The sequence below is a fragment of the Microtus pennsylvanicus genome, chromosome 1 (assembly GCF_037038515.1).
Source record: "Microtus pennsylvanicus isolate mMicPen1 chromosome 1, mMicPen1.hap1, whole genome shotgun sequence".
Lineage (NCBI taxonomy): Eukaryota > Metazoa > Chordata > Mammalia > Rodentia > Cricetidae > Microtus > Microtus pennsylvanicus.
The window spans coordinates 145,248,880-145,275,361 of record NC_134579.1 but is presented as its reverse complement, the minus strand read 5'-3'; the positions used below and the strand labels follow the sequence as shown (position 1 = coordinate 145,275,361).

Here is a 26,482-nt window from a genome sequence, read left to right as displayed (position 1 = left end):
TCGCCATATAATGATCAAAACACAAAATATACAGAATAAAAAAAGAATATTAAGAGCCGCAAAGGAAAAAGGCCAACTTACTTATAAAGGTAAACCTATCAGACTTACACCTGACTTCTCTATGGAAACCATGAAAGCCAGAAGGTCCTGGATAGATGTACTGCAAAAACTAAGAGGTCATGGATACAAGCCCAGACTACTATATCCAGCCAAGCTTTCGTTCACTATAAATGGAGAAAACAAAATTTTCCAGGATAAAAACAAATTTAAGCAATACATAGCCACAAATCCAGCCTTACAGAAAATAATAGAAAAAAATCACTAACCAAGGAGTCCAACAATGACCACAATAACTCAGACATCTAGAGACCCTTCACCAGCTCAACTCAAAGAAGGGAAACACACAAACCCTACTACTAAAAAAGTGACCGGAGTTAACAACCACTGGTCATTAATATCACTTAATGTCAATGGGCTCAACTCACCTATAAAAAGGCACAGGCTAAGAGATTGGATACGAAAACAGGATCCAACATTCTGCTGTCTACAAGAAACACACCTCAATCACAAAGCCAGGCACCTACTCAGAGTAAAGGGCTGGGAAAAGGCTTATCAAGCAAATGGACCTAAGAAACAAGCAGGTGTGGCCATACTAATTTCTAACAAAGTTGACTTCAAACTCGAATCAATCAGAAGAGATGGAGAGGGACATTTTATACTCATAAGAGGAACAATTCATCAGGAAGAAGTCTCAATCCTGAATATCTATGCTCCTAATATAAAAGCACCCACGTACGTAAAAGAAACATTGCTAAAATTCAAGGCAGCCATCAAACCGCACACACTAATAGTAGGAGACTTCAACACTCCTCTCTCACCAATGGACAGGTCAATCAGACAGAAACCTAACAGAGAAATTAGAGAATTAATGGAGGTAATGAAGCAAATGGACTTAACAGACATCTATAGATTATTCCACCCAAAGAGGAAAGAATATACCTTTTTCTCTGCAGCTCATGGAACCTTCTCGAAAATTGACCACATACTCGGTAACAAAGCTAACTTACACAGCTACAAAAAAATATTACTAACCACCTGGTCTTATCAGACCACCACGGATTAAAGTTAGAATTCAACAACAATGCTACCCACAGAAGCCTACAAAGTCATGGAAACTGGACAGTCAACTACTGAACCATACCTGGATTAAGGAAGAAATAAAGAAAGAAATTAAAGTCTTCCTTGAATTCAATGAAAATAAAGAAACAACATACTCGAACTTATGGGACACTATGAAATCAGTCCTAAGAGGAAAGTTCATAGCACTAAGCACCCACTTAAAGAAAACAGAGAAAGCACATATTGGAGACTTAACAGCCCACCTGAAAGCTCTAGAAAAAAAAAGAAGCAGACTCACCTAGGAGGAGTAGAAGACTGGAAATAATCAAACTGAGGGCTGAAATCAACAAAATAGAAACACAGAAAACAATACAAAAAAACAATGAATCAAAAAGCTGGTTCCTGGAGAAAATCAACAAAATTGGTAAAGCCCTATCCAAACTAGTCAGATGGCAGAGAGAAAATTTGCAAATCAATAAGATCAGAAATGAAAAGGGGGACATAACCACAAACACAGAGGAAATTCAGAGAGTCATTAGATCTTACTACAAAAGCCTGTATGCCACGAAACTGGAAAATGTAAAAGAAATGGACAATTTTTTAGATAAATACCATTTACCAAAATTAAACCAGGACCAGGTGAACAATCTAAACAGACCTGTCAGTCGCGAAGAATTAGAAGCTGTTATCAAAAACCTCCCTACCAAAAAAAGCCCAGGGCCAGATGGGTTCAATGTGGAATTCTACCAAAACTTCCAAGAAGACCTAATACCTTACTCCTCAATGTATTCCACAATATAGAAACAGAAGGGTCATTGCCAAATTCCTTTTATGAAGCTACAGTTATTCTGATACCAAAACCACACAAAGACTCAACCAGGAAAGAGAATTACAGGCCGATCTCACTCATGAATATCGACGCCAAAATCTTCAACAAAATACTGGCAAACCGAATCCAAGAACACATCCGAACAATTATCCATTATGATCAAGTAGGCTTCATTCCTGAGATGCAGGACTGGTTCAACATACAAAAATCTATCAATGTAATCCAGCATATAAATAAACTGAAAGAAAAAAACCATATGATCATTTCATTGCATGCTGAAAAAGCATTTGACAAAATTCAACATCCATTCATGTTAAAAGTCTTGGAGAGATTAGGGATACAAGGGTCATACCTAAATATTATAAAAGCTATATACAGCAAGCCGACAGCTAACATCAAATTAAACAGAGAGAAACTCAAAGCCATCCCGCTTAACTCAAGAACACGACAAGGCTGTTCACTTTCGCGATACCTCTTCAATATAGTGCTTGAAGTTTTAGCAATAGCAATAAGACAACATAATGGGATCAAGGGGATTCGAATTGGAAAGGAAGAAGTTAAACTTTCGTTATTTGCAGATGATATGATAGTGTACATAAGTGACCCCCAAAATTCCACCAAAGAACTTTTACAGCGGATAAACACCGTTAATAATGTGGCAGGATACAAGATCAACTCCAAAAAATCAGTCACCCTCTTATACACAAAGGATATGGAAGCAGAGAGGGAAATCAGAGAAGCTTCTCCATTCACGATAGCCACAAACAGCATAAAATATCTTGGGGTAAATCTAACCAAGGTGATGTGGGAGTGTCATATATCAATTTGTTGATTCCTTTGGCTAAGCAATAAAGAAACTGCTAGGCCCATTTGATAGGCCCACCCTTAGGTGGGTGGAGTAAACAGAAGGGAAGGCTGGGAGGAAGAGGAAGTGAGGTCAGACTCCACAGCTCTGCTCTCCGGAGCAGACACTTCAGAGAGACGCCATGCTACCTGCTCCAGGGAAGACGCACGCTATGAAGCTCCAACCCAGGATGGACTTAGGCTTAGAATCTTCCCGGTAAGCGCACCTAGGGGCGCTACACAGATGATTAGAAATGGGCCAGAGCAGTGTTTAAAAGAATACAGTGTCCGTGTAATTATTTCGGGGCATAAGCTAGCCGGGGCAGGCGGCTGGGGTTTTGGGGATAGCCCCGCCGCCGCCCCTATTACTACAAATGACGCCCAGACGTGTGGCTAACTAAACCCACTTAAAAAACCTGAGAAGGCTTAAAAATAAGGGAGAGAGAGTTTAACACAGATTTTTGCTGTTTGTTGGTGGCGTGCTGTAGAGAGATTTCCTGATTCAGCAACAGCAGCAGAAAAAAAGCTGCGTTACTTTAAAGTGTGGCTTCCTGGGGCTTTGCCGCCAGTGCAAACTCTGGCTTTATGTTTGTGTTCCCGCTTGGGATCGGAAGGAGAGTGCTCTGAGACCGTGAGGATGACTCAGAGCTCCCCGCCTGCTCCTGGGCAGAAGGCAGAATCAGGCTTAGGCAGGCGGAAGAGCGTGGCAGATTCCTGCCGCCATACAGGGACGTGTTTTCAGACTGCGCAGTGCTCTGCATGTCAGATTTGGATGTAACTTGGATGAAAAGAATTTCTGTGCTGCACGCTCAGTCTCAGAATTAAAGTGCTGAGTGCCACTCCTACCTGGTAGCCCCAAGAGGCTTCCTGACTCAGCTTTAGCTGCAAATCCCTGCAGCTCATTAAGAGGTCCTGCCACGAAACACTTAAACGGTGGTGACGAAAAGCTGAACGCATGCTTTTCGGTTTTCAGCCGTAGCAGGAAAAAAGCTGCGCCGTTTAAAAATGCCGGCTTTCTGGGCCATCCTGCCAGGGCAAACTCTGACTGTTTGAGGCAGGAGGGCCGGCTACCGAGAGAGGACTTGAGTGTTGTCTGTTGTAGCTGGCTGGCTGGCAGGGACCTTGAAATGCTATAAACATGGCTACAGCCTGTACATCAGCCATGAGGCTGGAAAGCTAAGGAATGGACTGGATCTAGCTGGCAAAGCCACGCCTTTAGTCCTACTGATATTGCTTGGTAAATTAAAGGCTCTTGTGGTCAGAAAAAGAGAGATATACAGTAAAGAGAGATTCAAAGACAGAGAAAATTTCTGAATGGTTTAAAGTGTGTTAAAAATATATGCAAGCCGAAAGTTGAAGTTCTTAAAGCGAAAAACAAAAAAAAAAAAGGAAGAGAGTTGTTGTGTGTATGTGTACACACCTTTAATCCCAACACTTGGGAGGCAAAGGGAGATAAACCTCTGTGACTTCAAGGTGTGGTAGCACATGCCTTTAATCCCAGTGCCTAGAAGGCAGAGACGAACAGATCTCTGTGAGTTCAAGGTGTAGTAGCAAACACCTTTAATCCCAATGCCTGGGAGGCAGAGACAGGCGGATCTCTGAGAGTTCAAAGACAGCCTGGTCCACAGATATACGCTCAAAAAGCAAAAAGTTAACTTAGGAATGTCTCAGCTTAGATTCTTAAGCGCCTAATGATTTAAAGGCGCAAATCAAAAGTGCTCCTGGATAATAAAAAATTGCAGATTCACAATAGGACAGATTCAGACCACTGAATGAGTCACACTGTTGGATGAATGTACGTTGGCTTGGGAGAGAGAAGAAAAAGAATATAGAGAATAAAGTTAATGGTTTAAAAAGAAAAAAGTAAAAGTAAAGTCTTTAAAGAGACAGAGTACAGATAGTTATAGATATAAATAAAAATAAGCCGCGTAAAGATGGAAAATTCACAGAGAGTCTGGATTCTTTGTATTATTGTGTTTTCTTTAAAATTTTTGACTGTGAAGGAGCTAAGTACAGAGAGACATTTCATTACCTGGGCTGCCAAGCTAAACCAGAATGGATATAAGGGTATTACGATTTCAGAATTTGGGTCTAAGGATATGATGCTTTGGAGAGAGTCTTCTTTTGTTTTCACAGAGGATGAGACTCTATGGATTTCTTCTATTCCGATTTGGTATGATGGACCACGTCCTCCTGAAGGGTTGCTGTGAACATCTTCAGAAAATTGCCTTGCTCAACTGCCAACTGAGATAAACCTGGCACACAGGTTACACCCTAAAATCATTAACGACGCCCCCATTCAGCAGGAAGCAGTTTGGAGAGAAAAAACTGCGCCCATGTTCCCAAATATAGTTTATAAATGTTCTTTTACATTTAAAGGGGGATATGATATAGATATGAATAATTTGCATTAGTATAGATTTTGCTTTATTGATAGAGATTTACTGTCAATTTTGTTATATGTATAAATGTTTCTGATGTAACTTTTACTTGATAACTGTTTTGTTATATGTAATTTTGCTATGTTAAGGTTAAAGCCTTCCTTTTTTTGTTTAAACAGAAAAAGGGGAAGTGATGTGGGAGTGTCATATATCAATTTGTTGATTCCTTTGGCTAAGCAATAAAGAAACTGCTAGGCCCATTTGATAGGCCCACCCTTAGGTGGGTGGAGTAAACAGAAGGGAAGGCTGGGAGGAAGAGGAAGTGAGGTCAGACTCCACAGCTCTGCTCTCCGGAGCAGACACTTCAGAGAGACGCCATGCTACCTGCTCCAGGGAAGACGCACGCTATGAAGCTCCAACCCAGGATGGACTTAGGCTTAGAATCTTCCCGGTAAGCGCACCTAGGGGCGCTACACAGATGATTAGAAATGGGCCAGAGCAGTGTTTAAAAGAATACAGTGTCCGTGTAATTATTTCGGGGCATAAGCTAGCCGGGGCAGGCGGCTGGGGTTTTGGGGATAGCCCCGCCGCCGCCCCTATTACTACACCAAGGAAGTGAAAGATCTATTTGACAAGAACTTTAAGGCATTGAAGAAAGAAATTGAAGAGGATACCAAAAAAATGAATGGACATCCCTTGCTCTTGGATTGGGAGGATCAACATAATAAAAGTGGCAATTCTACCAAAGGCAATTTATAGATTCAATGCAATCCCCATCAAGATCCCATCAAAATTCTTCACAGATCTGGAGAAGACAATAATCAACTTTATAATGAAAAACAAAAAACCCAGGATAGCCAAAACAATCCTATACAATAAAGGATCTTCCGGAGGCATTACCATCCCTGACTTCAAACTCTATTACAGAGCTACAGTAATGAAAACAGTGTGGTATTGGCATAAAAACAGAGAAGTCGACCAATGGAATCGTATAGAAGACCCAGATTTTATCCCACAAACCTATGAACACCTCATTTTCGATAAAGGAGCTAAAAGTATACAATGGAAGAAAGAAAGCATCTTCAACAAATGGTGCTGGCACAACTGGATGTCAACCTGTAGAAGAATGAAAATAGACCTATATCTATCTCCGTGCACAAACCTCAAGTCCAAATGGATTAAAGACCTCAATATCAGCCCGAAAACACTGAACCTGATAGAAGAGAAAGTGGGAAATACCCTACAACAGATGGGCACAGGTGATCGCTTCTTAGGTATAACCCCAGAAGCACAGACATTAAGGGCAACATTGAATAAATGGGACCTACTAAAACTGAGAAGCTTCTGTAAAGCAAAGGACACTGTCACTAAGACACAAAGGCAACCTACTGACTGGGAGAAGATCTTCACCAACCCCGCAACAGACAAAGGTCTGATCTCCAAAATATATAGAGAACTCAAGAAACTAGACTTTAAAATGATAATTAACCCAATTACAAAATGGGGCACTGAACTGAACAGAGAATTCTCAACAGAAGAAGTTCAAATGGCCAAAAGACACTTAAGGTCGTGCTCAATTTCCTTAGCAATCAGGGAAATGCAAATCAAAACAACTTTGAGATATCATCTTACACCTGTCAGAATGGCTAAAGTTAAAAACACCAAGGATAGCCTTTGCTGGAGAGGCTGTGGAGGAAGGGGTACCCTCATCCATTGCTGGTGGGAATGCAATCTTGTGCAACCACTGTGGAAGTCAGTGTTTCGGTTTCTCAGGAAATTCGGGATCAACCTACCCCTGGACCCAGCAATACCACTCTTGGGAATTTACCCAAGAGATGCTCTATCACATGACAAAAGCATTTGTTCAACTATGTTCATAGCAGTATTATTTGTAATAGCCAGAACCTGGAAACAACCTAGATGCCCTTCAATGGAAGAGTGGATGAAGAAAGTATGGAATATATACACACTAGAGTACTATGCTGCGGTAAAAAACAATGACTTCTCGAATTTTGCATGCAAATGGATGGAAATAGAAAACACTATCCTGAGTGAGGTATCCCAGACCCAAAAAGATGAACATGGGATGTACTCACTCATAATTGGTTTCTAGCCATAAATAGGGGTCACAGAGTCTACAATAAGTGAACCTAAAGAAGCTGAGTAAGAAGGTGAACCCAAGGAAAAACATATAGTTATCCTTTTGGATAAGGGAAGTAGACAAAATTGCCGGGGAGAAAATTGGGATCTTTGGGGTGGGGTGGGATGGGGGTAAGGCGAGATGGGGAGAGAAAAGGTAGAAGGGAAGGAGGGGGGACATGGGGAAACAGGAGGATCGGGATAAAGGAAGGTTGGATAGGGGAGCACGGAACCACAATTCTTAGTTAAGGGACCCACTTTAGGGTGGGCAGGAGACTTGAGCCTAGAGGGGCTCCCAGGTGCCCAAGCTGAGGTCCCCAGTTAGTTCCTTGGGCAGCTGAGGATAGGGAACCTGAAATGACCCTATCCTAGAGCAATACTGACGAATATCTTGCATATCACCATAGAACCTTCATCTGGTGATGGATGGAGATAGAGACATAGGCCCACACTGGAGCACTGGACTGAGCTCCCAAGGTTCCAATGAGGAGCAGAAGGAGGGAGAACATGAGCAAAGAAGTCAGGACCACGAGGGGTGCACCCACCCACTGAGACAGTGGAGCTGATCTATTGGGAGCTCACCAAGGCCAGCTGGACTGTGACTGAAAAAGCATGGGATAAAACTGGACTCTCTGAACATGGCGAACAATGAGGGCTGATGAGAAGCTGAGGACAATGGCACAGGGTTTTGATCCTACTTCATGTTCTGGCTTGGTGGGAGCCTAGCCAGTTTGGATGTTCACCTTCCTAGATATGGACGGAGCGGGGAGGACCTAGGACTTACCTCAGGGCAGGGAACCCTGACTGCTCTTTGGACTGGAGAGGGATGGGGAGAGGAGTGGGGGGAAGTTGAGAGGGGTGGGAGGAGGTGGAGAAGAGTAGGAGGAGGGGGAGAAGAGTGGGAGGAGGGGGAGGGCAATGGGAGGCTGAGAGGAGGTGGAAATTTATTTTTTTTATTCTCCTTTTATCAATAAAATAAAAGAAGCATACAGAAATCTGAAAAGACTGGATCAAACTAAAAAACAAAAAACCAAAAAAAGTCCCCTCGCCATATAATAATCAAAACACAAAGCATACAGAATAAAGAAAGAATATTAGGAGCTGCAAAGGAAAAAAGTCAAGTAAATTATAAAGGTAAACCTATCAGACTTACACCTGACTTCTTTATGGAAACCATGAAAGCCAGAAGGTCCTGGATAGATACACTGCACAAAAAAAGAGACCATGGATGCAAGCCCAGACTACTATACCCAGCAAAGCTTTCATTCACTATGGAAAAAACAGAATTTTCCAGGATAAAAAAAAATTAAACAATACTTAGGGACAAATCCAGCCTAACAGAAAGTAATAGAATGAAAATCATTAACCAAGGATTCCAACACTGCCCAAAATAACTTAGACATCTAGAGATCCTTAACCAGCACAACTCGAAGAAGGAAGACACACAAACTCTACTACCAAAAAATTGACCAGAGTTAAAAACCGCTGGTCATTAATATCAGTTAATGTCAATGGACACAACTCACCTATAAAAAGGCACAGGCTAAGAGATTGGATACGAAAACAGGATCCAACATTCTGCTGTCTACAAAAAACACACCTCAAACACAAAAACAGGCACCAACTCAGAGTAAAGGGCTGGGAAAAGGCTTATCAAGCAAATGGACCTATTTGAAACAAGCAGGTGTGGCCATTAATTACTAACAAAGTTGACGTCAAACTAAAATCAATCAGAAGAGATGGAGAGGTACATTTTATACTCATAACAGGACCAATTCATCAGGATGAAGTCTCAATCCTGAACATCTATGCCCCTAATATAAAAGCACCCACATACGTAAATGAAACATTGCTAAAATTCAAGGCAGCCATCAAACCGCACACACTAATAGTAGGAGACTTCAACACTCCTCTCTCACCAATGGACAGGTCAGTCAGATAGAAACCTAACAGAGAAATAAGAGAATTAATGGAGGTAATGAATCAAATGAACTTAACAGACATCAATAGAACATTCCGCCCAAAGAGGAAAGAATATACCTTCTTATCTGCAGCTCATGGAACCTTCTCGAAAATTGACCACATACTCGGTAACAAAGCTAACTTACACAGCTACAAAAAAATATTACTAACCACCAGTGTCTTATCATATCACCATGAATTAAACTTAGAATTCAACCACAATGCTACCCCCAGAAAGCCTACAAACTCATGGAAACTGAACAGTCAACTACTGAACCACACCTGGATTAAGGAAGAAAGAAAGAAAGAAAGAAAGAAAGAAAGAAAGAAAGAAAGAAAGAAAGAAAGAAAGAAAGAAAGAAAGAAATTAAAGTCTTCCTTGAATTCAATGAAAATAAAGAAACAACATATTCAAACTTATGGGACACTATGAATGCAGTCCTAAGAGGAAAGTTCATAGCACTAAGCACCCACTTAAAGAAAACAGAGAGAGCACATATTGGAGACTTAACAGCCCACGTGAAAGCTCTAGAAAAAAAAGAAGCAGACTCACCTAGGAGGAGTAGGAGACTGGAAATAATCAAACTGAGGGCTGAAATCAACAAAATAGAAACACAGAAAACAATCCAAAGAATCAATGAAACAAAAAGCTGGTTCCTGGAGAAAATCAACAAAATTGGTAAACCCATATCCAAACAAATCAAACGACAGAGAGAGAATATGCAAATTAATAAGATCAGAAATGAAAAGGGGGACATAACCACAGACACAGGGAAATTCAGAGAGTCATTAGATCTTACTACAAAAGCCAGTATGCAACAAAACTGGAAAATGTAAAAGAAATGGACACTTTTTTAGATAAATACCATATACCAAAGTTAAACCAAGACAAGGTGAACAATCTAGATGGACCTGTTAGTCACGAAGAATTAGAAGCTGTTATCAAAAACCTCCCTACCAAAAAAAGCCCAGGACCAGCTGGTTTCAATGTGGAATTCTACTAGAACTCACAAGAAGGCCTAATACCTATACTCCTTAATGTATTTCACAATATAGAAACAGAAAAGTCATCGCCAAATTCCTTTTATGAAGCTACAGTTACTCTAATAACAAAACCACACAAAGACTCAACCAGGAAAGAGAATTTCAGGCCAATCTCACTCATGAACATCGACGCAAAAATCCTCAACAAAATACTGGCAAACCGAATCCAAGAACACATTAGAAAAATTATCCATTATGATCAAGTAGGCTTCATCCCAGGGATGCAGGGCTGGTTCAACATACGAAAACCTATGAATGTAATCCATCATAAATAAACTGAGAGAAGAAAACCATATGATCGTTTCATTAGATGCTGAAAAAGCATTCGACATAATTCAACATCCCTTTATGATAAAGGTATTGGAGAGATTACGGATATAAGGGTCAAACCTAAATATAATAAAAGCTATTTACAGCAAGCTGATAGCAATAATCAAATTTAATGGAGAGAAACTTCCAGCCATCCCACTAAAATCAGGAACACGACAAGGCTGTCCACTCTCTCCATACCTTTTCAATATAGTGCCTGAAGTTCTAACAATAGCAATAAGACAACATAAGGGGATCAAGGGGATTCGAATTGGAAAGGAAGAAGTTAAGCTGTCGGTATTTGCAGATGATATGATAGTGTACATAAGCGACCCCCAAAACTCCACCAAAGAACTTTTACAGTGGATAAACACCGTTAATAATGTGGCAGGATACAAGATCAACTCCAAAAAATCAGTCACCCTCTTATACACAAAGGATATGGAAGCAGAGAGGGAAATCAGAGAAGCTTCACCTTTCACGATAGCCACAAACAGCATAAAATATTTTGGGGTAACTCTAACCAAAGAAGTGAAAGATTATTTGACAAGAACTTTAAGACATTGAAGAAAGAAATCAAAGAGGATATCAGAAAATGGAAGGACCTCACTTGCTCTTGGATTGAGAGGATCAACATAGTAAAAATGGCAACTCTACCAAAGGCAATTTATAGATTCAATGCAATCCTCATCAAGGTCCCATCAAAATTCTTCACAGATCTGGAGAGGACAATAATCAACTTTATATGGAAAACAAAAAACCCAGGATAGCCAAAACAATCCTATACAATAAAGGATCTTCTGGAGGCATTACCATCCTTGTCTTCAAACTCTATTACAGACATACAGTAATGGAAACAGTGTGGTACTGGCAAAAAACAGAGAAGTCGACCAATGGAATCGTATAGAAGACCCGAATTTTAACCCACAAACCTATGATCACCTCATTTTCGATATAGGAGCTAAAAGTATACAATGGAAGAAAGAAAGCATCTTCAACAATGGTGGTGGCAAAACTGGATGTCAACCTGTAGAAGAATGAAAATAGACCCATATCTATCACCATGCACAAAATTCAAGTCCAAATGAATTAAAGACCTCAATATCAGTCCGAACACACTGAACCTGACAGAAGAGAAAGTGGGAAGTACCCTACAACAGATGGGCACAGGAGATCGCTTCCTATGTATAACCCCAGCATCACAGTCATTAAGGGCAACATTGAATAAATGGGACCTACTAAAACTGAGAAGCTTCTGTAAAGCAAAGGACACTGTCACTAAGACACAAAGGCAACCTACTGACTGGGAGAAGATCTTCACCAACCCCACAACAGCAAAGGTCTGATCTCCAAAATATATAGAGAACTCAAGAAACTAGACTTTAAAACCCTAATTAAGCCAATTAAAAATATGGGGCACTGAGCTGAACAGAGATTTCTCAACAGAAGAAGTTCAAATTGCCAAAAGACATTTAAGGTCATGCTCAACTTCCTTAGCGATCAGGGAAATGCAAATCAAAACAACTTGGTGATATCATCTCACACCTGTCAGAATGGCTAAAATTAAAAACACCAATCAAAGCCTTTGCTGGGGAGGCTGTGGAGGATGGGGTACCCTCATCCATTGCTGGTGGAAATGCAATCTTGTGCAACCACTTTGGAAATCAGTGTTTCAGTTTCTCTGGAAATTCGGGATCAAGCTACCTCTGGACCCAGCAATACCACTCTTGGGAATATACCCAAGAGATGCCCTATCATATGACAAAAGCATTTGTTCAACTATGTTCATAGCAATATTATTTGTAATGGCCAGAACCTGGAAAAAACCTGGATGCCCTTCAATGGAAGAATGGATGAAGAAAGTGTGGAATATATACACATTAGAGTACTACGCTGCGGTAAAAAAACGACTTCTTGAATTTTGCATGCAAATGGATGGAAATAGAAAACACTATCCTGAGTTAGGTAACCCAGACCCAAAAAGATGAATATGGGATGTACTCACTCATAATTGTTTTCTAGCCATAAATAATGCTCACGGTGAACCTATAATTGGTGAACCTAAATAAGCTAAATAAGAAATTGAACCCCAAAAAAAACATATAGTTATCCTCCTGGATATGGGAAGTAGACAAAATGCCAGGGAGAAAATTGGGATCTTTGGGGTGGGGTGTTATGGGGGTAAGGCGAGATGGGGAGAGAAAAGTGAGAAGGGGAGGATGGGGGAACTTGGGGAAAAAGGATGATTGGGATAAAGGAAGGTTGGATAGGGGAGCACGGAAGCACAATTCTTAGTTAAGGGTTGGCAAGAGACTTGAACCTAGAGTGGCTCCCAGGAGCCCAAGGCGATATCCCCAGTTAGTTCCTTGGGCAGCTGGGGATAGGGAACCTGAAATGACCCTATCCTAGAGCAATACTGACGAATATCTTGCATATCACCATAGAACCTTCATCTGGTGATGGATGGAGATAGAGACATAGGCCCACACTGGAGCACTGGACTGAGCTTCCAAGGTCCAAATTAGGAGCAGAAGGAGGGAGAATATGAGCAAGGAAGTCAGGACCACAAGGGGTGCACCCACCCACTAGACAGTGGGGTTGATCTATTGGGAGCTCACCAAGGCCATCTGGACTGTGACTGAAAAAGCATGGGATAAAACTGGACTCTCTGAACATGGCGAACAATGAGGGCTGATGAGAAGCTGAGGACAATGGCACAGGGTTTTGATCCTACTTCATGTTCTGGCTTTGTGGGAGCCTAGCCAGTTTGGATGTTCACCTTCCTAGACATGGAAGGAGGTGGAAGGACCTTGGACTTTCCACAGGGCAGGGAACACTGACTGTTCTTTGGACTGGAGAGGTAGAAAGAGAAGAGTAGGGGGAAGGGGAGAAGGGTGGGAGTGATGGAGGAAGGTCATTGGCTAATAAAGGAACTGCCTTGGACCATTTCATTGGTTAGAAGATAGGTGGGAGGAGTAAACAGAACAAAACGCTGAGAGGAAGAGGAAGTGAGCTCAGACTCGACAGCTCTCCTCTCCGGAGCAGACACCTCAGATAGACGCCATGCTCCCCACTCCAGGGAAGATGCACGCTATGAAGCTCCGGCCCAGGATGGGCATAGGCTAGAATCTTCCCGGTAAGACTGGTGCTGTACAGATGATAAGAAATGGGCTAGTCCAGTTGCGAGAGTTAGCATAGAAGAGGCTAGGTCGAAATGAGCCAAGCAGTGTTTAAATGAATACAGTTTGTGTGTTGTTATTTCGGGGCAAAAGTAGCCGAGCAGGCGGCTGGGGTGTTGGGGACGCAGCCCCGCCGCCGCTCCTATTTCAACAGTGGGAGGATGGGGAGGGAAATGGGAGGCTGAGAGGAGGCAGAAACTGTTTTTTTCCTTTTCTCAATAAAAAAAAAATTTAAAAAAAAGTAAAAGCCCAGGATAACCAAAACAATGCTATACAGTAAAGGAACTTCCAGAAGCATAACCATCCCTGACTTCAAGCACTATTACAGATCTACAGTAATCAAAACAGATTGGTATTGGCATACAAACAGAGACATTAACCAATGGGATAGAATTGAAGACCTGGATATTAATCTACATACCTATGAAGACCCAGTTTTTGACAAAGGAGATAAAAGTATACAATGGAAGAAAGAAAGTATCTTCAACAAATGGTGCTGGCAGAACTGAATGTCAATCTGTAGAAGAATGAAATAGATCCATATTTATCACCAAGCACAAAACTCAAGTTCAAATGATTAAACACCTGATAGAAGGGAAAGTGGGAAGTAGACTGCATCAATGGGCCCAGGAGACCAATTCCTACATATAACCCCAGTAACACAGAAAGTAAGAACAACGATGAATAAATGGGACCTCCTGAAAATGAGAAGCTTCTGTAATGCAAAGGACTGTCATTAAGACAAAAAGGCAACCTATGGAATGGGAGAAGATCTTCACCAACACCGCATCAGACAAAGGTCTGATCTCCAAAATATATAAAGAACTAAAGAAATTAGATATTAAAAATTTAAATAACCCAATTAAAATTGGGGTACTGAACTAAACAGAGAATTCTCAACAGAAGAATTTCAAAGGGTCCAATAATATTTAAGGACATGTTCAACTTTTTTAGCAATCAGGGAAATGTAAATCAAAACAACTCTGAGATACCATCTTACCCCTGTCAGAATGGCTAAAATAATAAAAAACAATGATAGCTTATGCTGGAGAGAATGTAGAGTAAGGGTGACACTCATTCTTTGCTGATGGGAATGCTAACTTGTACAACCACTTTGGAAATCAGTGTGCTGTTTTCTCAGAAAATTGGGAGTCAACCTACCTCATGATCCAGCAATACCACTCTTGGGAATGTACCCAAAAGTTGCTCAATCCTACTACAAAACCATTTGTTGAACTATGTTCATAGCAACACTATATATAGTAGCCAGAACCTGGAAACAACCTAGATGCTCCTCAATGGAAGAACAGATAAAGAAAGTGTGGCAATCTATACATTAGAGTACTATTTAGCAGTAAAAAAAAAAAACAAAGGCATCTTGAATTTTGTGTGCAAATGGATGGAAATAGAAAACACTATCCTGAGTAAGCTAACCCAGAGACAAAAATATGAATATGGTATGTACTCACTCATAAGCGGATACTAGCCATAAACAAAGGACATTGAGCCTATAGTTCATGACCCTAGAGAAGCTAAGTAATAAAGTGAACCCAAAGACAAACATATATAGATCCACCTGGAAATTGGAAGCAGACAATATTGCCTGACAATATTTGGGAGCATGAGGAAAGAAGGTAGAAGGAAAGGGGAAAGGGGAAGATGATCGCAGAAGGGGAGTTTTGGGGAAGCCTTGAGGAAATGGCATAGTTGAGATGGAGGAAGGACAGATAAGAGATATCTTGACTGAGGGAGCCATGTTGGGGTCAGCAAGAAACCTGGCTCTAGAAAAATTCTCAGGAATCCAAAAGGATGACCCCAACTAAGACCCTAGCAATAGACAGTGTGTCTCTACTGTCCTTGCCCTGTAGTCAGACTGATGATTATCTTTAATATCACCATAGAACTTTTGTCCAACAACATATGAAAACAGAGACAGACCCGCATCAGAGCACTGGACTGAGCACCCAAGGTCCAGTTGAAGAGTGGAATGAGGGAGAGTATGAGCAAGGAAGTCAAGACCACGAGGGGTTCACCCACCAAGACAATGTGCCTGAGTGAATGAGACCTCACCAACTCCAACTGACCAGGCAGCGAATGAGCATGGGATCATCCTAGTCTCTCTGAATGTGGTTGACAGTTGTGGCAGACTGAGTGGACAATGACAATGGCTCTGGGATTTGTCTCTACTGCATGTACTGGCTTTTTGGGATCCTTTTCTCTTTGGATGTATACCACACTCAACCTGGATGTACTGGGGTGAGCCTTGGACCTTCCACAGGTCAGGGTTCCTTGTCCTCTCTTAATATAGGAGAAGGTGGGAGAAGGATGTGTGGAAGACTGGAAGGGAAGTGGGAGGAGGAGAGGAAGTAGAAATTTGGATTGGTATTTTTTTAAGGAATAAAACGAAATAAATGTCTTGGAGCCAATAGCAACTCCTATATTTGATAGGACACTCACCATTTCCTTTGAGGAACCATTCAAAATAATTTACCATAGACTCTGGATTCTTAATAAGGTTTGTCTTATGAAAGAAAAAATAACCAGACACAAGAACATCTCGGGGATTTCTGATGACATAGATCATCTAAAATGGAAAAAACATGTACAAGAGGGTCAATATATTCAGTCTTCACTTTTGCCTGTTACAATTTATATGAAATGTCAATAAAATATCATGACATTTCAAAAACATTTATTAATTTTACTTGGAAAAACCATACTTAAGTACAATATAGTCAAGATCCTCTTTCAGACTTTAATTTGATTTACAAATATGTAACAGCAAAATGACCGAGGTCACTAATACTGTAAAAAACAAAAACAATAATAAAAATCTAACATTGATTCTTTGGTTGTAAAAAACAATATCTCACAGTGTGATATATCATCCATCTGCTGTGAAAGAGCAACTTATGTACACAGAATATTGAGTACTGTGCTCAATCGATCTGCAATATGACAAACGTTTTGTTTTCTTTAACGATAACTACCCAAATAACCCTCAAAACGATCATGGTGCAGAGCTTAAAGCCAATGTGCCATCACACAATGGTGAAAACAAAGACCTACAGGAAACTAATAAATGAAGAGAGTTAGAGAAAACAATTTCCTTTTTGAAAAGCATAACTATTGGTCACATAATGCTGAATGCTCATCCCAGAAAACATACAGACAAGGAACATTGTACAGACAGAGATGATTGTACTTAAGTATTTATACATATGTAAATATGTATAAATATACATATAAAATAACAATCAGTGAAAAAGAGACCGTAAATTTGAAAAGGGAGGGCTATAAAAATGAGTATGGAGGAAGGGGATAGGGGAGTGATGTATTTAATTAAATTGCAATCTCAAAAATAAAAGAAATAAATTAAAAGTAAATATATTAAATAAAAGGATACTTATATTTTGAACCAATGTATTTGTGACATTATTCCAGAATTTATCTCTTATGAATCAATATCTCCAGTCAAGAGTTTGCCAAATTCAGATAAGACACAAACACATATTTTTGAATGGTCATAATTCAATTGTGATATTTCTAGGAGAGATAGTTCTTCTAAGAGTGTCTTTGCAGTTTAAGCATAAAATAATATTAAGTTCTGTGGTGGAGAGACTTCCAGTAAATGTTCTTACTAACAAGAAGCTATGAATATTTCTGATCCTTTCTCTAGTTCTTCTATCAGGAACATGGGTGATTCCTGTGGTTACGGATCTCAATGGACAGCTAGACCCAGCAAGACACAGTGGATACAGATGAGCCATAACTGTTGAACATCTACATGTTTTGATGCCTGTTCATGCTGTTTCACCTATGAGGTAGTCTCTGTTGGATGATTCACCCACTGTAAATGGGGTATTTATAGAATCAAGATTAGCTAATTAATTAATTAATTACTTTGGTGACAGCAAAACAGTAGTATCTACTGTACACTGTAATTTTAACTCTATTTGACCTTTATATGTAGTTCCTTGATGCTCTAAGATGTTGTTCCACTTTCTGTCATATATCTGCCAGGATCACTGTGTGGTGATTGACATCATGGAACTTTGATTTACTCTGAGGAGGGAACATATCAATATCACCTAGTGCATGAGAATCCCATCTTTCCTACCTCAACCTAAAAAAAAAAAAATCAGAGTCCATTTAAACAAGAGCTCCAGGGTCTGTCATGGTAGAATAAGTTCAATGAGCATTTGATCAAGTATTTCTCAATCACTGGATACTGACCTTGGCCTTGGAACTGAAGAAAGACTTGGGGAAAAGATGGAAGGGAAGATGAGAGCTGATGAGGCGTGGTCCTTCCTGATTGGTTAAAATTGGATATCCAATTTTAGTCTCTACCCAGGGTGACCGTTTCCAAATGGGCACAGATTGAATCCACTTGGGATTCCCCTTGGTGTGAATCAAGCAGACAATCTCAATTAGCCAGTTAGTTCCTGAACAAGAAGGAATATTGATGGTAAGTAATTTCAACATTATTTGTTAAAAAGTGTCAAGTAGAATTTACAGTCACACTATTTACAGTACAGCTGTTTCCAAGTACACAGACCTGTGGTGTTCACAGTGTCTACATGGTGTTAGCACAAGGTATATTGATCTAGCACATCCCCAATGCTTCACTTGGAAAAACTGAGATTATACTCAGTATACTTCACCTGCCTCTTGAACATCCCAAGCAGTCCTGGGCCACCATCAGTCTACATTCTGGTGCAGTGAATTTGACTATCCCAGATATTTCACAGGGATGAACTTATAAAATCTGTTCTAGCTAGCTAGAAAAAAATCTAGATGAGCTCCCTTCTTTTAATACAATGCCCTTGAGATGCATCAATCCTGCAGTGTGTCTGTGAGTACTGCTTGTCCTTAAGGTAAATAAATGCCCTCTTGTCTATTTAACACACACACACACACACACACACACACACTATCCATGTTTGCATGCTCATTTGCCAGTAGATATTTATCTACCATTCTTCCCTGAGCGATTGTCTTAATCTTTATTCTGATTTTCACTGCCCTTCATTTTCCAAGTTATTGCACATTCCTTGTCAGCAACCTACTACTTTCCTAATGGTCAATGCTTCTTCCACCCAGCAAACATCCCTTCCCCAAAAGTCATTTTTGGTTCCTTGAGTTTGAGACTCTTTCTACAACCTGAACAAGAACCATGGTAATTCTCTCCATGACATTTTACTCTCCATCACATAGTCTTATTCCCATGACTTTTTTTTCTTGATGTTATTTCTTTTCTTTATTCTCATTATTCTCTGTCTTTCAATCACTCTTCCACAAAGAGACACAACAATGCCAGAGTCTGCCTTAGGATCCATTGACATTGCTCTCTCTTTTTTTAAAAAAAAAAAAACATTAGATTTTTTTTTAAATACCAACTGAAATTCCCACTCCCTCCCCTCCTACCACTTCCTCCACACACCCTCCAACCCCACCCTCATCTAATCCTTAGAGAGGGTAAGGCAACATTGCTTTCTGGCCTTAACTGATCTTCGACCTCACAGAGCACGCTGGAAGTCTCTGAGTGTGAATGTGCTGACACACAGCTCTCCTTAACCACAAAGCATTTTAAATATCTGATATATAGAATTCTCCACTTATTGCCTAAATTAATGAGGATCAATCTTCCAACTTTCCTCACACAGTTCAAGATCATTCTCACTAACAGTCCTTACCTGATTTGGGGTAAGTCAATATGATTGTGTCTTCATCTCTAACCAAAAACTTATCACCGACTTTATCAAGTGTTTCTTTTTCATACACCACTGAAGGGAAAAATATTCCTTCAAACCAAAAGTAGTCTGACATGGCCAAGAGCTCTTTGTGGGTACCGTTAGGATTCCACCTTTTGCCACCTGTACAGCTTCTAGCTAATCTTAAGAGCTAACATTTATAGTACAAGGAAAGGAAATCATTAACAGCCCATAGTTCATTCCAAAACTAACTACTGAGATGAAGAAAGAGATATTGTAACAATAAGTCAAAGGTTGTTGTATTAAGCAATTGTGAACTCATACAGACATCACTCTAGCATTTCTGAGCCTGAGTTCATGACTCTAAACTAGAAACTCAATAATAAGTGCTAGGTCATGGAAATGGGACTCACTTATCATGCTTTCTAATTCAATTTAGCTTTCAGGGTGGTTTCAAATGTGCAAAAAATTACAGAGATCATACAAAATGTTGCAACATGCAATTTCTTTTTTAAATAGTGGTTGTCTTTTCAGAAACTCATATTTCCTTAGCTGCATATATGACTCCAACCCTTGCCCTCTCCCCATACAACCATTTCTTTATATCCCATATTTATGTGTTCTTTAATATTTATTGATACAAGCATATAATCACATGCTATTATAACATACTGAGTCCATTTAGTTCTGTTTGTATATGAATGTATTCTGAGTTGAGCACTTGGAAAGTTTTTTCAATAGTCCCAGGAAACAGTAAAAGTAGCATAGTGTGTACAACTAAGAACAAAAGCTCCTGCTGCAAAAATATTTCAATTCTTGCATGTATTCTAGCGTGGAGAAACATGTGGAAATTGTATGAAAGTTTGAGTGATGGAGTACCAGACCCTGGTCTGTCTCTAGTCCCTTTCTCCTGTTGTTGAAATAGATATCCTCCATAAGTCATCTGAACATTTATAATGTCCCACCCTGAACATATCTACTGTGCTTGAGGCAGCTTGGGACAGTTGGGGATGGTGAATAAATGTGCTTCTGAGGCTGTAGTAGTTTTCTTCTTCAATGGGCTAACAAATAGATCCACATTAATGTCTCAATAGAGTATTAAGGACCTAGACATCAGAGATACAAGTAAAACCCCCAAATTTTCTAGCTGAAGCTTCCCTATTCTTTTGGTGTCAAGTCCTACTCATCTTCCCTTCATACCTCCTTCTTGGCATCAAGAGCTCCAGACGTACATGTGTGTGTGTGTGTGTGTGTGTGTGTGTGTGTGTGTGTGTGTGTGTGCATGTAGGTAGGTAGGTATTGCTGTAACCATGCTTTTTCCCATTCAGTATCTTCACCTTATGGCCAAGTCTGGGACACTCAGGTCTTCCACTGTCTTTTTTTGTTTTACAGACCTAGTTCAGGAACCATGGCATAATTACAAACAAAAGAAGTTCCAGAATGTTCTGTAATGATTGCCAGATATAAGTGGAAGCTCACAAACAGCTGCTGGGTCAATCTGGCCCTGTGATTGCTCAAGTGTCCCTTTCTCTCTCAGTGTAGAGTCCATGTCTCCAGACACATTCTCTCTGGGCTGTATTCCTAAAGTGAACCACAGCCTGGAAACTTTTCTCTATGGTGATCAGACCTGGGAGGGTGCCAGGTATTGTCTCCAGAGGGACCTGCCTGATTTTCAAGACCCATCTGCAGCTCCAGAGCCTGATTAACCTGAAACAACTCTAGTTCCGACTGTCCCATGCAGTAACTGAACATCCAGCATTAGCTGAAGCTTCAGCTGTAACAGCTGCTCTAGCACCAGTTAAGAGGGATGCTCGACTTTCTGAACCATCTTCTGAGCAGCTCTAGAAACACACCTTTGAAACCTGAACCCTTCAGGGGATTTGTAGACTTAGAGTTAATTTCTGGTGTCACACAGCCCCTCTCACCCCTGGAACAAGAACCCTTGGTTCTAGCTAAAAAGCCTTGATTGTAAGGAAGAGGCCGGTGGCGGCACACGCCTTTATTCCCAGCTCTCGGGAGGCAGAGGCAGGCGGATTCTGGGAGTTTGAGGCAAGCCTGGTCTACAAGAGCTAGTTCCGGGACAGGCTCCAAAGCTACAGAGAAACCCTGTCTCGAAAAACTTAAAAAAAAAAAAAAAGGAAGAGGCCATGTATTCAAGGCTCAGGACATTTCTGAATGTGTGTGGGTTGATGGTTGGGTGCTTCTATTTCTTAAATACTACTGGTCATATTCTTGTATTGGTTTTTAAATAGATTCATTGCTCACTAGTACTTTAGACAGGTTTTACCTTATGACTTAATTGTTTGCTGGCTGAGGTTTTATTTATTTTATATGGGTGAGGCTTGCCTAGAGCTACTGTCACTCCTCCCTTAGCCTTCCAGACAGTAGGGTAAAAAGCAAAAGTTGCCACTGCATGCATATCATTTATTTTCCAACATTAATTTCAACTCTATTTCAGCATGGATGAATGAGCATTTTACAGACCTCTCTTTTGTTTCTCCCCTTAATGCTGGACTACTAGCTGCTGACTGTTGGGGAGGAATTAGAAGAGCTTCTGGGAAGTTTTATCCCTAAAATATTAAATCCTAGTAATCACCTGTGTCTTATCGGATCACCATGGAATAAAGTTAAAATTTAACAATAATTCTACCCCCACAAATCCTACAAATTCTTGGAAGCTGAACAGTCAACTACTGAACCCTGATTCAGGGAAGAAATAAAGAAAGAAATTAAAGTCTTCCTTGAGTTCAATGAAAATAAAGACACAACATACTCAAACCTATGGGACACTATGAAAACAGTGCTAAGAGGAAAGTTCATAGCACTAAGTGTCCACATTAAAAAAAAAATGGGGAAAGCTCAAATTGGAGACGTAACAGCACAGCTGAAAGCTCTAGGAAAAAAAGAAGCAGACTCACCCAGGAGGAGTAGAAGACTGGAAATAACCAAACTGAGGGCTGAAATCAACAAAATAGAAACACAGAAAACAATCCAAATAATCAATGAAAAAAAGAGCTGGTTCTTTGAGAAAATCAACAAGATTGACAAACCTTTATCCATATAATCAAAAGGCAGAGAGCGAACATGCAAATTAACAAGATCAGGAATGAAAAATGGGGACATAACAACAGACACTGAGGAAATTCAGAGAATCATCTGATCTTATTACAAGAGCTCATATGCCATAAAGTAGGAAAATGTAAAAGTAATGGACTTGTTTTTAGATAAGTACCATTTACCAAAATTAAATCAAGACCAGTTGAACAATTTAAATAGACCTATAAGTCGTGAGGAAATTGAAGCTGTCATTAAAAACCTCCCAACCAAAAAAGCCCAGGACCTGATGGTTTTAATACTGAATTTTATCAGAACTTCCAAGAAGAGCTGATACCTATACTCCTTAATGTGTTTCACATAATAGAATCAGAAGAGTCATTGTCAAACTCTTTTTATAAAGCTACAGTTACCCTGATTTCAAAACCACACAAAGACCCAACCAAGAAAGAGAATTACAGACCGATCTCACTCATGAACATTGATGCAAAAATTCTCAATAAAATTCTGGCAAACAGAATCCAAGAACACATTTAAAAAATCATCCATTACGATCAAGTAGATTTCATCCCAGAGATGCAAGGCTGTTCAACATATGAAAATCTATAAATGTAATCCATCACATAAATAAACTGATAGAAAAAAATCATATGACCATTTCATTAGATGCGGAAAAAGCATTTGACAAAATTCAACACCCCTTTATGATAAAGGTTTTGGAGAGGTTAGGGATACAAGGACCATACGTAAACATAATAAATCAATATATAGCAAGCCATAAGCTAATATCAAATCAAATGGAGGAAAACTCAAAGCCATTCCACTAAAATCAGGAACAAGGCAAAGCTGTCCACTCTCATCATATCTTTTCAACATAGTTCTTGAAGTTCTAGCAATAGCAATAAGACAACATCAGGAGATCAAAGGGATTCGAATCAGAAAGGAAGAAGTCATTAAGGACAACATTGAATAAATGGGACCTCCTGAAACTGAGAAGCTTCTGTAAAGCAAAGGACACTGTCACTAAGACAAAAACGCACCCTACTGAATGGGAGAAGATCTTCACCAACCCCACTACAGACAAAGGTCTGATCTCCAAAATATATAGAGAACTCATGAAACTGGACTTTAAAATCCTAATTAACCCAATTAAAAATGGGGCACTGAACTGAACAGAGATTTCTCAACAGAAGAAGTTCAAATGGCCAAAAGACAGTTAAGGTTCTGCTCAATCTCCTTAGTGATTAGGGAAATGCAAATCAAAACAACTTTGAGATACCATCTTACACCTGTCAGAATGACTAAAATCAAAAACACCAATGATAGCCTTTGCTGGAGAGGTTGTGGTAAAGGGGAACACTCATCCATTGTTGGTGGGAATTTAAACTTGTGCAGCCACTTTGGAAATCAGTGTGGTGGTTTCTCAGGAAATTCGGGATCAACCTACCCCAGGATCCAGCAATACCACTCTTTGGAATGTACTTAAGAGATACCCTATCATACTACAAAAGCATTTGTTCAACTATGTTCATAGCAGCATTATTTGTAATAGCAAGAACCTGGAAATAACCTAGATGCCCCTCAATGGAAGAATGGACGAAGAAAGTGTGGAATATATATGCACTAGATTACTACTCAGCAGTAAAAAGCAATGACATCTTGAATTTTGCATGCAAATGAATGGAAATAGCAAACACTATCCTGAGTGAGGCAACCCAGACCCAAAAAGATGAACATGGTATGTCCTCACTCATATTGGATTCTAGCCATAAATAAAGGACATTTGAGCCTATAATTTGTGATCCTAGAGAAGCTAAACCCAAGAAAAACATATAGTTATCCTCCTGGATAATGGAAGTAGACATGATTGTCAGGCAAATATTGGGAGCTAGGGTTGGGGGTGGAGTGGGGGTAAGGGGAGATGTGGAAAGAAAAGTTAGAAGGTGAACATGGGGAGAGCTTGGGGGAATGGGATGGTTGGGATGGAGGAAGGGTGGATATGGGAGCAGGGAAGTATATATCTTAATTAAGGGAGCCATTTTATTGTTGGCAAAGGACTTGACTTTAGAGGGGTTTCCTGGTGTCCAAGGAGATGTCCTCAGCTAGTTCCTTGGACAGCTGAAGAAAGGGAGCCTGAAATGGCCCTATCCTACAGCCAAACTGATAAATATTTTGCATATCACCATGGAATCTTCATCTGGCAATGGATGGAAATAGAGACAGAGACCCACATTGGAGCACTGGACTGAGCTCCCAAAGTCCAAATGAGGAGCAGAAGGAAGGCGAATATCAGCAGGGAAGTCAGGACCATGAGGGGTGTGCCCACTCACTGAGACAGTAGGGCTGATCTAATGGGAACTCACCAAGACCAGCTGGGCCGGGACTGATGGAGCATATGATCAAACTGGACTCTCTGAACGTGGTGGTCAATATGGGCTGACTGAAAAGCAAGAACAATAGCACTGGGTTTTGATCCTACAGCATATACTGGCTTTGTGGGAGCCTAGTCTGTTTGGATGCTCACCTTCCTAGACCTAGATAGAGGGGAGAGGACCTTGAACTTTCCACAGGGCAGGGAACTCTGACTGCTCTTTGGACTGGAGAGGGAGGGGTTGGGGTGGGAGGGAAGGGAATGGATAGAAGGAGTGGTGGGCCACTTCCTGTCACCCAGCTCCCAGCTGCCTGGCTAGCTTATACCCTGAAATAACAGCACACAAACTGTATTCTTTTAAACACTACTTGGCTTATTAGTTTCAGCCTCTTCTTGGCTAACTCTCACTTCTTGACTAACCCATTCCTAATAATCTGTGTAGCACCACAAAGTGGTGACTTACCGAGAAGGATTCAGCATGTCTGAACTGGCAGCTGGCTCCATGGCGTCTCCCCTGGAGAGGAGAGGCATGGTGTCTAGCTCACTTCCCTTCTTCCCAGCATTCTGTTCTGTCTACTCCACCCACCTATGTTCTGACCTATCAGGCCAAGCAGCTTCTTTATTAGTTAACCAGTGAAAGCAACACATAGACAAATGACCTTCCCACATCAGGAAGGGAAATGGGAGGAGGTGGAAATTTTTAATTAAAAAAAATGAAAAAATTAAGAATATTTTAGATTTGCTGTTTTCTTTGATCTGTGCGTTTATTTCCTCTATAGTATCTTCAGCATCTGAGATTCTTTCTTCTATCTCTTCTATTCTGTTACTTATATTGGTCTCTTTAGCTCCTGCTCTTTTTAGTTCTCTGAATGTGACTGACAATGGGGGATGACTGGGACCATTGAAAAAGGCACTGGGACTTGTTTATATTGCATATACTGTCTTTTGGGACCCTAGTCTATTCAGATGCACAGCTTCCTAGGCGTGGATGTAGGGGGGAGTGCCTTGGACTTCACAGGGTAGTGTTCCCTGTCGTCTCTTAAGGAAGAATGGGAGGTAGGAGGTTGAGTGGGGAGTGGGAGGGGAATGGGAGGAGGTGAGGAAGTGTAAATTTTTGAATGGAAAAATAAAAAGAAGAATTCCTCTCCACAAAAACCCCAGCAAAAACCTCACAAAAAAAGAAATGGAAAAGAAGGCAATCAAAAAATTAGAAGAAATTAACACATCCCTCCACAAAACCAAAGAAACCCAAGCAAAAACTAATCAAACAGGTGAAGGAAACAGCTCAAGACTTGAAGACTGAAATAGAGGTAATAACAAAAACACAAAGTGAGGGAATTCTGGGTGTGAAAAATCTAGGTAAATAAATAGGAACTACAAAGACAAGTATAACCAACAGAATACAAGAGATAGAAGAAAGAATCTCAGGCACTGAAGATACTATAGCGTAAATAGACTCATTGGTCAAAGAAAACATTAAATCCAACAAATTCTTAACACAAAACATTCAGAAAATCTGGGACACCATGAAAAGAACA

General features: G+C 40.3%; 1 protein-coding gene across 3 annotated transcripts in view; it reads right to left on the bottom strand.

Moving 5' to 3' along the window:
• Positions 1 to 26,482, bottom strand: part of LOC142860339 (sulfotransferase 2A1-like) — a 124,922-nt gene that overhangs the window by 29,947 nt on the left and 68,493 nt on the right. The window contains exons 1-3 of one of the 3 annotated variants that reach the window (XM_075991455.1): positions 19,502 to 19,684; positions 18,042 to 18,250; positions 16,263 to 16,389 (exon numbers count right to left, since the gene is read on the bottom strand). The exons of the other annotated variants lie outside the window; for them this stretch is intronic. Of the exons in view, the coding sequence (XP_075847570.1) occupies positions 16,263 to 16,389; positions 18,042 to 18,250; positions 19,502 to 19,634 (469 nt within the window). The 5' untranslated portion in view covers positions 19,635 to 19,684. Of the gene's footprint in view, positions 1 to 16,262; positions 16,390 to 18,041; positions 18,251 to 19,501; positions 19,685 to 26,482 lie in introns of those variants that run through there. 3 annotated transcript variants of the gene reach the window in all.